This window comes from Chiloscyllium punctatum, chromosome 2, assembly GCF_047496795.1.
Source record: "Chiloscyllium punctatum isolate Juve2018m chromosome 2, sChiPun1.3, whole genome shotgun sequence".
NCBI classification, from domain to species: Eukaryota; Metazoa; Chordata; class Chondrichthyes; order Orectolobiformes; family Hemiscylliidae; genus Chiloscyllium; species Chiloscyllium punctatum.
Window position 1 is genome coordinate 85,194,615 of NC_092740.1, and position 13,371 is coordinate 85,207,985.

The 13,371-nt window shown below is 38.7% G+C and overlaps 1 protein-coding gene across 2 annotated transcripts in view; it reads left to right on the top strand.

Annotated features, from left to right (window-relative positions):
* rorb (RAR-related orphan receptor B) overlaps positions 1 to 13,371 on the top strand; it is a 263,070-nt gene that overhangs the window by 234,102 nt on the left and 15,597 nt on the right. For both annotated transcript variants that reach the window (XM_072584980.1, XM_072584971.1), the window contains exons 7-9: positions 3,689 to 3,796; positions 9,276 to 9,386; positions 11,859 to 11,971. In XM_072584980.1, the coding sequence (XP_072441081.1) occupies positions 3,689 to 3,796; positions 9,276 to 9,386; positions 11,859 to 11,971 (332 nt within the window). The remainder of the gene's footprint in view (positions 1 to 3,688; positions 3,797 to 9,275; positions 9,387 to 11,858; positions 11,972 to 13,371) is intronic.

Below are 13,371 nucleotides of genomic sequence, written 5' to 3' on the forward strand. Positions count from 1 at the left end.
ATTGCTGTTAAGTTTTTCAACTTTTAGAATGAGTTGCAGGTTTCAATTCATTAATGTGTAGATCCCACATTCAAGACTTTCTTTCAAGTCACATTCTTGAGTTAACTTAAGGATTTATTTTTAAAAAGTGACATCTCAGCTCAGACAATGCACTAAAGGTGTGAGGTTAGAGTCTCTATGTATTCCAATCTTGAGTCAGACAGGTTCTAGTTCCAAAGTAGGAATTGTAAAAAATCACATAGATTATAAAAAACATTGACTGCCTACAGCTTGTGTGCTTTTTGAACAAAGTAGAATGTATCTGCCAATACAATTCTGCAAAAGCAAATTCACCCCAGAGAGCGTGTGTGTGTGTGTGTGTGTGTGCGCGGTGCAGTGGGGTCACTGTAGTGTGACATGAACCCAAATTCCCATGGGTACCCAACTTGGCTATCAGCCTCTGCTCGGCCATTGTGTTCAAGAAAGCAACTTTACACCACCTTGTCGAGGGCAAGTAGGTCAGGCAATAAATGCTGGCCCAGCCAGTAATGTCCATGCCTCATAAGTAGATATAAAAAAAGCAAAACTTCTGAAGAGCACAGTGGCTCAGTGGTTAGCACTGCTGCCTCACAGCGCCAGGGACCCAGGTTTGATTCCTGCCTCAAGTGACTGTCTATGTGGAGTTTGCACATTCTTCCCATGTCTGTGTGGGTTTCTTCTGGGTGCTCCAGTTTCCTCCCACAATCTAAACATGTGCAGGCTAGGTAAATCTGCCATGCTAAATTGCCCATAGTGTTAGATGCATTAGTCAGTGGAAAATGGGTGTGTGTGGGTTACTCTTTGGAGGGTCAATGTGGACTAGTTGGGCCAAATGGTCTGTTCCACACTGCAGGGAACCTAATTTAATATAAAGTTCAGTCCTTTAGAAAAGGAATTAAAAATAAAGATATGCAGTTATATAACACAAGCTCAAAATATCCCAAAGCACTTTACTAGCCTATCAAGTATTTTTGGAAGTGGAATTAATGTTGTAATGTAGGATAAGTGGCAAGCAAAATGTGCACAGCAAAACTCTACTACAGGAAAATCTGTTTCTGTATAGTTTATTAAGGGATAAATATCGGTCAGGATTCTGAAGGTCAATTCCTGTGATCTTCTTTGAAATAGTGCCATGGGATCTTTCACATTGACATGACAAAAGAGACAGAGCCTTAATCTCATCCATTGTCCCTATTCACTGTATTCTGCTGAACAGGCAATGTCTTAAGCAGGTCAGTTATTTCTCTCTTCAGTCAATAGCTGAAGTCTCTAATGGGAATTGTTATCTTCTGCTTCTGGAGATTGATATAAATAACATTAATAGAAATTTACATGTCTACTATATTAGTTACTTGTTTAAAAAATTCATTCAGGTTCCTCAGGTCGAAACTATTCTTCACAAAGCATGCTGGCTTTCTCATCAGCTAAAACAGAAGATGTTCAGTCACTTCATCCTTAAAATGATAGACTTTCCAAAATGAATGGTAGGCTACTAGTTAATAACACACTGGCTTCCCTCTCTTGGCTTATTTAAATAATGGTAGAGTCCAATGTGCATTTTGCTAATCCAAAGGAATGGTCCATGCAAGAGAACTTGGAAAGATCATGATTAGGGCATCAGCAATGTTCTTACCCACTTCCTTTAAACACTTAGAGGGAGCTTTCTTCTATTGGGGATTTGTTATTCTTATTGCCATTATTTTCTTCAATTAATTTAATTTGCATACACTCATTTTAGTAATGTTACTCCATCCCTGAAGTGCCATTAGTTTCCTTGGGACATCCAGCATGCAATCCTAATTCTGCAGAGTAAACAGTGAGGCAAAGTCATTATTTAATGTGTCTATTTTTGTATTTTCACTTGTACTATCATCATTGCCAGTTTTTAAGGGGCCTATGAATCTTTTAACAATACAAAGCATCGTACAACTGATAAAATTTTTGAGGTGTGTTTTTATATATGTTAACCAACATTATATATATTAACACACCCTAAGGGGAGATCATGGCATAAGTGGTATCACTGGGCTAGTATTCTAGAATCATAGATTAATGTCCTGGGGACAATGGTTCAAATCCCATGAACCCTTATGTTAATATCAATTGTCATAAACCAAACATTTCACTAATGTCCTTTAAGGAAGAAAATTTGCCATCTTTCTCTGGTCTGGCATATGCTGTATGACTCGTAGCTGCCCTCTAGGCAATAAGGTCTTGGAAACAAATGCTCATCTACCAACACCCACATCCTTTAAGCACATTTTTAAAAGAAACATATATGCAGATAGTTGGGCTCTTGAGAGATAGAAAACTTGAGGTTTATTTATAACTATTTACAAGGCTGCAAATCACAGGCATACACAGCTAACTGATATTATAATATGTTACAATATTATGCACACAATAAAGGGATGTCTCATGCTGGGATGTCATATGACTGTCTAAAATGTTTAGGCTTCTCTGATCTGAAATCTGTGCCATACTACAACAGGTTTAGTCAGGGGTTTTGGTTGCTTAGTGAATAGATGCACCAACTGACATTTTCCTGAGCTGTACAGTTCTGGAAGGTTCCAGTTTACTTGCACAGTCTGTGCTAAATCAGCTGATGACTGAAACATCAGCAGTAAAGGTACTACATTTATGGCATGAAATGTCCTCCCTAAAGGAATGGTGGTAGGACATTCAATAATAACTTCTAAGAGAATTGAACATTGCTGGACTGTGCAGAAAGAGCAGAGAAGTTTAATTAATTACATAACTCCTTACAAATGACGCGGATTATTTGAAGATAATGTAATTTGTGATGTAGTAGACTATGAACTCATGATTCTACAAACAATGATTCTGTGGTCTTGACTGCAGAAAGAGCAAATCTTCCTTCTCCTAATCTCTGTTTATGGTTTTACCTGTTATAAAATAAGCATGCCTGATAAGGAAGTGATCTTTCTCAACGATAATGTCTTCATCATTTGAATAACAGAATTAGATTAGATAACGTAATATTGGGAAATATACCACAGCAACAGTCACTGCCTTCAAGAGAAGAGGAAAGAAGAGTAAACTGGAAGGAAATAGAATGTCCAAGGCACCATCATTCTGGAATAACGAGAACATTTAAACAAGTTTCTTAAATTTATATAGGTGTACTGGTGAAGAAAAATGCTTAAAATTTTGTCCTTGAGATGAACCTTAAATAACAATGCAATGTCATGTAAAATGACAACATTTTCATATCATTTCCCCATAATGTTTAGCAATAATAACTTGGGACACGCGGCCTTTGAAATTACCAAAGTACTATTCATCTCATGAAACAAACTTTGTTAAATTCATGTTAGGCAAGTAGACATTTGACAAATCTTTAAAGATTTGTATATTTCTTTCTAGGAACCTATCTGTGCACCTTTGTATCTTTTCTCAGCTTTGATCAGCATTCTGTTCAAATTTTCAATTCATTCTGTTCAAGTTTTCAATTCATTCTGTTCAAGTTTTCAATGCATTCAGTTTTCAAATTAGGAAATCAGCTTAAACTTCGCAAATTGTTAGGAATTCTTTAGCTTTGAAGTTGGTAATTTAAATTAAGCATCTTCTTAACACTTTTTGACTTTCAGATCAACAGTGCTGTCTCACCACTGCATGTTTTTTTCAATGGTGTTTCTCTGTATGTTAGGTTGTTTGGAGGTGGTGTTGGTCAGAATGTGCCGTGCCTTTAATCCACTGAACAACACAGTGCTTTTTGAAGGAAAATATGGAGGCATGCAAACATTCAAAGCTCTCGGTAAGAAAAAGCCTTTATATTAATTATAATTTGAGACGATTCCAGTATGACCAGTGAGCCTGACGTCGGTGGTGGGCAAGTTGTTGGAGGGAATCCTGAGGGACAGGATGTACATGGAATTGGAAAGGCAAGGACTGATTAGGGATAGTCAACATGGCTTTGTGCGTGGGAAATCATGTCTCACAAACTTGATTGAGTTTTTTTAGGAAGTAACAAAGAGGATTGATGAGGGCAGAGCAGTAGATGTGATCTATATGGACTTCAGTAAGGCGTTCGACAAGGTTCCCCATGGGATACTGATTAGCAAGGTTAGATCTCACTGAATACAGGGAGAGCTATCCATTTGGATACAGAACTGACTCAAAGGTAGAAGACAGAGGGTGGTGGTGGAGGGTTGTTTTTCAGGCTGGAGGCCTGTGACCAGTGAAGTGCCACAAGGATCAGTGCTGGGTCCTCTTCTTTTTTGTCATTCACATAAATGATTTGGATGCGAGCATAAGAGGTAAGTTTGCAGGTGACACCAAAATTGGAGGTGTAGTGGACAGTGAAGTAGGTTAACTCAAATTACAACAGGATCTCGACCAGATAGGGCAATGGGCTGAGAAGTGGCAGATGGAGTTTAATTCAGATAAATGCAAGGTGCTGCATTTTTGGAAAACAAATCTTAGCAGGACTTATACACTTAATGGTAAGGTCCTAGGGTGTGTTGCTGAACAAAGAGACCTTGGAGTGCAGATTCATAGCTCCTTGAAAGTGGAGTCACAGGTAGATAGGATGGTGAAGAAAGCGTTTGGTATGCTTTCCTTCATTGGCCAGAGTATTGAGTACAGGAGTTGGGAGGTCATGTTGCAGCTGTACAGGACATTGGTTAAGCCACTGGCGTTCAGTTCTGGTCTCCTTCTTATTGGAAAGATGTTATGAAACTTGAAAGGGTTCAGAAAGGATTTACAAAGATGTTGCCAGGGTTGGAGGATTTGAGCTATACGGAGAGGCTGAACAGGCTGGGGCTGTTTTCCCTGGAGCATTGGAGGCTGAGGGATGACCTTATAGAGATTTACAAAATCATGAGGGGCATGGATAGGGTAAATAGGCAAAGTTTTTTCTCTGGGATCAGAACTAGAGGGCATAGACTTAGGGTGAGAGGCAAAAGATATAAAAGAGACCTATGGGACAACGTTTTCACACAGAGGGTGGTACGTGTATGGAATGAGTTGCGAGAGGAAGTGGTGGAGGCTGGTACAATTGCAACATTTAAGAGGCATTTGGATGGGTTTGGAGGGATATGGGCCGGGTGCTGGCAGGTGAGACTAGATTGGGTTGGGATATCTGGTCGGCATGGACGGGTTGGACCGAAGGGTTTGTTTCTATGCCGAACATCTCTATGACTCTATATAGATTTCAATAATACCACACCTTCAAGCAATGGAAGCTAAATAAAATTAATCTAAAACATCTTTGTGTATTAAAAGATAATGGGAATAAAAGTAAAACAAGATCACGAGGCCTGTAAGAACGCAATTCAGAAGATCAGAGAGTTGATAACAAGGGAACTAGTTATACTTTCCTTAATAATCTTTTCTTGTAGCAACTGTACCATTGGACTGAACTGTATAATTGTTACATTACTATCACAGTAAGAGTTAAGGTTAGACCTGTCTTAGGTCTGGTTATCTTCAGGGTGTAACTTCAAAAGATTAATGAATCCATGGTGCTAGAGAAAGGGCAGACTTGCTTCCAAGGCATAGAGGTACATCACCTTTTTATCTTTGACCGATCAGAAACATGTGGCCAAGTGCGTGCCAGAATTTAAAATTGATGTTGTTAACAAACAAGGCTTCCCCCAATGGCTCAGACTCTTAAAACTAACTTTCACACACTGTTAAGAGTCCATAATATGAAATGAAATTAGTGACACTGAGAATGGGACAGTGGGGCACAGTCAGCATAGATTTGTATAAAAGTTTGATTTTAACTAATTCGTTGAATGTTTTGAGAAAGTCATGAAGTGCATAAATCAAGGCAATTAGTTGAATAACGTATGTATAAATTTGTAGAAGATGCTTTACATGATGCCACATAAGAGATGTTTCACCAGTCCGAAGAACAAATTATTAAAAGAATTGTATTTGTCAACCATTAGAAATAATCTTTACCCATCTAATCTTCTGTCTTCAATGAGGACAATGATAAAAGAATGTCAATGGGTCAGATAAAAGAAATGGAGGGAATGAGATGTTTCTTAGCCTGACTAGGAATGGTGTGTTTCCAGGATCTGCACAAAGATCCCCTTTCTATAAAATACACATTGGGAACCAGAATAGTGGAAAGTAAATGTTAGCATTCTGAACAAAATAAAGAATGCTCTTTAAAGGTGGGTAAAAGGGAAAGTGGGGACTGAATTTGGTCAGTTTGTTCAGTTGGCTGGACAGTTTGTTTGCAGTGACGACTACAGCGACTTGTGGGTTCAATTTCCATACAGGCAGAGGTCACCATGAAGGTCCTGCCTTCTCAATTGCACCCTCACCTGAAACATGATGACCAAACTTCCCTCTATGTTATGTGGCCATGCAGATACATCGAGTGTCCATACACACCAACGCCATTTCAAGTGTTGATTTCTAGGTTTGGTATACATGGACCTCGGAGGTCCACAAATTAGAGTGAATGTAGATGGTGATGCTCAGTTAAAACACACCACCATTTATATCTTTCTGTTGGCACAGTAGTCTGTGGTCCTCTGGGGTTATAACGACAGTCAGGAAATGAATTTCCACAGAGATTCTTGGGGTCTCCAAGGCTCTTCCTTCAAGACTTTACAGAAAAATCCCAATACACTCCTGAAGATTTTAATTGGTGAAATTACAGGGGGAAAAGATCAAAGGAAATGCCTGTGCAAGATTGGATATTGTATGTAGGACCATAGAGTATAATTGTAAAATAAAGAATTTGTTAAGGTTTTGAGTAGACCACCTGATTAAACTAAACATGGACCTTTTTGGTGACAGCTTTATAAAATAAGTTAAGATATTTCTCAGCATTAACCGGTCTGCATGAATATTAGTTAGCATTGTAGTAAATTGCGTGTCAGTGACCCTTTTCACTGAAACTTGAATGTTTTGATGAGCTTTAGAGTCAAGTCATTTACAGTACCGAAGTAAACCATCTTGCTCATTAAGTCTATGCCAGCTCTCTGCAGGACAATCCAGTCAGTTTATCTCCAGCTTAATCCTCATAACCCTTCAATTTCCTTTTGAACTCATTATTTCTGCTTTCACCATCCTTAAGGGTAGTGATTTCCAGGTCATTACTAACAATTGCATAAAAGTTGTTCTTCCTCATATTTCTCGTGAACTGAAAACGTTTAATCCATGTCATATGGTTCTTGTACCAACAACTAATTGAAAGAGATTTTCCTTATCTACCTTATCTGAGCCTGTCATAATTTTGAACACATTTATCAAATCACCCATCAATCTCTGTTTCTCCAAGTTAGACAACCTCAGCTTTTCCAACCTAATCTTGTAATTAAAATTTCCCCAACTCTGGAACTATTCTGAATCTTTTCCACAAAATTTCTAGTCCTGCTGACTTTTGTTGAGTGAAGTACAAAATGTAAACCACTCTAATGCACCACCTATACCACACCAGGTGCCACTTTCTATGCTGGTAAGAGGCTGAATGAATGCATCTCTTTGTGATGTTCTCTCCCTTATTCTTTGAGGCAGAAAGATCAAAGTTATCTAAAGGACCTATCAAAAGAGAAGAATAAAAAGGATAGCATTTAGTGGTAAAGGTAAATAGTAGCAGATGAATGCCGCACAAACCACTATCCTGCTTTGATAGCATGAATGTATCAGAGATAGAGCTGATTAGACTATGGGAGGCATGATGGCATAGTGGTTAATAGAACTGCCTCACAGCACCAGGGACCCCGATTCGATTCCAGCCTTGTGTCTGTATGGAGTTTGCATGTTCTTCTTGTGTGCTTTGGCTGGGTGTTCCAGTTTCCTCCCACAATCCAAAGATGTGAGGTAACAAGGATAGGATGAGGGGGCTGGGACTTTTGTGTTGGATGTTCTTTGGAGAGTCAGTGTGGATCCAATGGGCCAAATGGCCTCAATCTGCACTATAGTGGTTCTAGAGGAAAAGAAGAAAAAGAGAATTCCTAAATAGCTGTTATGTCAGACCTCTAGTTTGGGAATCTCCAGTACTGTGTTCTCCTCTGCTCCTGATACTGATGGTGGCCCCTTCCATCAGTCTGACTTGCCATGCTGAAATAGAACTTCTTCCTCTTCCCATCCTTGATTTCCCAACTGTTTTCTCCCATCTTCTCATGCAGAAGAATCGAAGCAGATTAATGCATGTTGTGCTACAGGTGTTTTCAAACTATGTGAGGCATCTTAGCATAACGTTTACAATGACAAGGAGAAGCAGCAAGTTTGATCAAGAATGGATAATTGATGTGAGAGTGGTTCCAGGTTTTGAATGTGAGTACAAATAGAAAGAAGCTAATGTTCCATGCTGTCTTGAGGAAAGAGCTAAGAAACAGAAAAAGGAAGCATTGATACTGCTAGACAAAATCTAAAGTTATGAATAATTGTCTAGAGAATAAACGAGCTGTGAAGGGAATCTTGACACTGTTTGTGAGATCATTAATTATTTTTTCCTGACTTTCAGTCAGGTCCTAGGGCCAGTTCTTCTTGTATCTACATGCCTTGTCATCACTGCCCATACCTACTGAATTATTTGAATTTTAATCGGATGGAAGGCATGATTTTATTTTTATTAACTGCTGGGACATAGACGCTACTGACTGTCTGACTGACATTGCTGCTGCCCTTCTTGAACTGCTGAAGTCAATGTGCTGTATGTAGAGAGGGAATTCCAGAAGGTTGACCCAGCAACAGTAAAGGAACAGTGATCTGTTTCCAAGTCAGCATGGTGAGTGATTTGGAGAGGAACTTGCAGGTGTTGGGGTTCCCAAATGGCTAATGAAATTGTATTTTGTTATGAAAGTACTCAAATGAATTTGGAAAAGAGAATGCTGTTTTTTGCTGCTGATGTTCTTTAAACATCTCCATTGCTGTATCTAAGGTCAACGTCATTTCCCTACTGCTTCAGTATATTAACCAACCTCAATCAAAAATGTTTCATCCCTTTAAGGCTGCTACGGTAGCTTTGAAGTAGCAATTGAATTCTTGACCTCAAATAACTAATCCTGGTTACTCACTGATTCTGAATCGTTTCACAACAATGACTCTTGCAGACAGCTGGAGCCCACTACAACCATTATGTTATACAAAAACTGGCCCTCTTACTTTCTGAAGTATTAGCTTGCCATGCTGTTATATTGCTACTCCATGAAATAAGATTGATTTCTCTAAATTAGTATTGATAGAATTTTTAAAAGTGTCACTCATATATATGTTTAGTTGATTTGGTAATATTGATTGTAATGTTCATATCTATTTCCTTTCAGGATGTGATGACCTAGTCAATGCTATATTTGACTTTGCTAAGAGTTTGTGCTCCCTTCAGCTGACTGAGGAAGAAATTGCTTTGTTTTCAGCTGCTGTTCTGATATCACCAGGTTAGTGCCTTTATGGATTAGAGGGGTGCTAGAAAAGCACAGCAGTTCAGGCAGCATCCGAGGAGCAGGAAAATCGACGTTTCGGGCAAAAGCCCTTCATCAGGTCTTTATGTACAGGTGTTTTTAAATTATTGTGTTTGGAATTAAAGGGTATTCCAGTTTATCACCTCCAGATAAAGGAGCCTTTAGCTGACAGTTAACACAACATGATAGAACTTAATATTTATTCTGAAAGTGAGAAAAGTGCGTCCATGAGAAATTTTTAAAGCTAAATAAAGATAACTACGAGGGTATAAAGGTAGAGTTAGCTCAGGTAAATTAGGGAACAAGATTAAAATATAGAAAAATAGAGTTTGTATGGCAGTACTTGAAGGAGATATATAACTCTGAGCAAAGATTTATCCCAGTGAGAAAGAAAAGGTCTTTGAGAAGGATGCATCATTTGTGACTAAATACGGAAGATAAGGAGAGTATGAAATTGGAAGAAACACTGTACAAACTGCAAAGATTAGTGTAGGTCAGAAGATTGGATGGACATTAAGAACTAACAAAAAGTGACTATAAAGAAGCAGCAAGTAGAAAATGAGAAGAAATTAGCTTGTAACATAATAATGGGTTGTAAGAGTTTCGACAAGAATGAGAATAGGATAAAAGTAACTAAAGCCAGTGATGATTCTCGAAGGAGTGAGTCTGGGGAATTGATAATTGGAAAAAAATGGCAGAGGCTTTGAAAGGTATTTTCTACCTATGGAAGACTTAAAGAAATTTCCCAAAGGTAACTGAAAATCAAAAATGGATAGAGGATGAACTTTACAGCTTCAATATTACCAGGGAAAGCATGGTAGGCAAACCATTAGACTTAAAGACTAACAAGTCCTCAGATCAGGATGACCTGAATCCCAGGGTCTTCAAAGTGTTGGAGTCAAGAATTGTAGTTGCACTGGTTATAATGTTTTAAAATGTCTTAGTTCTGGAATGTTCCCAACAATTTGAAAATAGTAAAGATAGCACTCATATTCAAGAAAGAAAGGGGGCAAAAAGTAAGAAATCATTGGCTAATTAGTTTAACATACTCATACAAAAAAAAGTGCATTGATAAACAAGTTAACAGGATACTTAGAAATCACGAATTGATTAGGTAGAGCCAACATCGATTTGTGAATCAGAAGTTGAGTTTGACTGATCAGTTAGACTTTTGGACAATAGATGGGTTTGGGTTTGCAGAAGGCATTTGATAAGATTCCACATCACAGGTTGCTGCATAAGATAAAATGACATGGTATAGGGGGTAACATATTTGTGTTGATGAAGATTTTGTTCGCTAACACGAACCAGATATCTGGGATAAATTTATCCTTTCTGAGTTGGCAAGCTGTAACCAGTGGAGTGCAAGAGGGGGATTAGTGCTGTGGCCTCAACTATTTACAATCTATGTTAATGATGGATGAAGGGACTAAATGTGCATGCTAAGTTTTCTAGTAACTTTAAGATACGTAAAAAAACATTGTCAGTTGAAGATAGTGTCTAGGAATGGGTATGGATGCTTTAAGCGAGTTGTCAAAAATTTGACACATGAACTACAGTATGAGTCAACATGAACTTGTTTGTTTTAGCAGGAAGAATAGAAAAGCAATATACCAGTTAAATAGAGAGAGATTGCAGAACTCGATGGTAAAGAGTGCATTGGGTGTCCTGCTACATGAATCACAGAAAGCTAGTATGCAGTTACAGCAAATGATTATAAAGGTAAATGAAATGTTGCTGTTTACTGTTTATTGAGTGAATGGAAAATAAAGTAGGAAAGGTTGACTACAGCTGTACAGGGTGTTGGTTAAACAACATCTAGAGTACCATGTATAGTTTGGTCTCCTTATTTGAAAAATATTAAAATTTCTTGAGCAGCAGTTCAGAGAAAATATACTCAACTGATTCCTTGTATGAGGAACTTGACTTATGAGGAAAGATTGAACAGGCTAGGCCTACATCTATTGAAGTTTAGAAGATTGATGGGTGATCTTAATGAAATATTTAAGATCTTGAGGGAACTGGATTGAGTGGATAAAGAGAGGTTGTTTTCCACACGTGGGTGAGAATAGAACTAGGGGGTGTAGAATATGAATAAGAGGTTTACCCTTAAAGTCAGAGATGAGGGTAAAGTATTTTCTGTCAAAGAGTTATTAGACTGTGGAGTTTACTTCCATAGAAGGTAGTGGAATTTGGCTCTTTAAATTTATTCCATGCTGAGCTAAATTCTCCACAAGGAAGTGAAGGGATATGGAGTGGAGGCAGGAAAGGAGAACTGACACCACAACCAAATCAATCATAATATTATTGAATAGTGTAGCAGGCTTGATGGGCTAAAGGACCAACTCATGTTCCTAAGTTCATTCACTATTTAAAAGGAAATACCTTATAAAAGAGAAGAGAATGAGTTTTGTGGCTTTACATCTGTATTCTTTCCACTTCCTTCAGATCGACCATGGTTGATGGAACCAAGGAAGGTTCAAAAGCTACAGGAAAAAGTTTATTTTGCACTACAGCATGTGATTCATAAAAATCACCTGGATGACGACACATTAGCAAAGGTATTCTTTGAGTCGCCCCAATTGGTCAAATGGGAGTATGAAAGTTATGGAAGAAGCATTATATACAGGAAGGAATTTGGCCTGAAAGAAACTGCATGAAGTCACTCAGTAAAGCCAAAGAAGTGCAAATGAATTTATCTTTATTGTTGAAAACAAGATGATTCAATAGTTAGAGGAACAGATGGGTTTATCTGTAGGTGTAGACATGGCTCCAGTATTTTGCATCCCTGGTTCCAGGTCAAGGAAGTAACAGCACAGCTGACTTTTGGGGAAAGGTGAGAACTAGAGGTTGTGGCACACATTGGCAACAATGACATAAATATAAAGAGAGTTGAAGTCCTAAAAGTAAAATTTATTAATCTAGGCAAGACACTGAAAAGCAAGACCTCCAAGTAGCAGGCTCATCATTGTTTGCTGTACCATATATGAGTGAGGATAGAAATAGGAAGTTTGAGCAAAGGAACATGTGGCTAGAAAAATGTAGTGAAAGGGAAGGCTTCAAATTTCTGAGGGAATCAGTGCAGTTATGGTGTAGGTGCTACCTGCACATGAAGGATCAGAAACAAAAAAAAATTAAAGTGGAAAGGAGCAAAAATAAATCCAAGAATCAACCTGGGTTAAATTACATATTATTGTTCAAAAGGCTGTTGGTGCCCAAAGGGATTCAGTTGTCCTTGTTCACAAGTCACTGAGATCTTGCTAGCAGTAGCACGCAATTTGGAAGGTAAACACTGTATCATAAGAGCAATTGAACATGGGAGCAAAGAGGTCAATTGCGTATAACATTCATGAGGCCACAACTAGAGTATTGTGTGCACTCCTGATCTCCTCACCTATATCCTTGTTATAGAGGGAGTGCAACAGAACTTCACCACGCTAATGCTTGGGACAATGGGATTGTCTAATGAGACAAATTGCCTTGTCTTCTGTGGAAGGACAAGAGGGAATCTCATCCAAACTTACAAAACTCTTAAAGGGGTAGATGGAATAGATGCAGAAAAGATGTTTCCCCTGGCTGTGGGATCTAGCACCAGACACAGCCTCAAAATAAAAGGCAAGCCATTTAGGACTGATACGAGGAGGAAAGTGAATGTTTGGAATTCTCTATCCAAGTGGGTTGCGAAAGCTCAACATTAAGGAAGAGCTTGATGGATTTCTAGTTACTAATGAGATCAAGGGATATTAGGGTGGCACAGTGGCTCAGGGGTTAGCACTGCTGCCTCACAGTGCCAGGGACCTGGGTTCAATTACTGCATTGGGTGACTGTCTGTGCGGAGTTTGCACATTCTCCCAGAGTCTGTGTGGGTCTCCTCCCAGTGCTCTGGTTTCCTCCCACAGTCCAAAGATGTCTGGGTCAGGTGAATTGGCCATGCTAAATTCCCAGTAGTGTTAGGTGTATT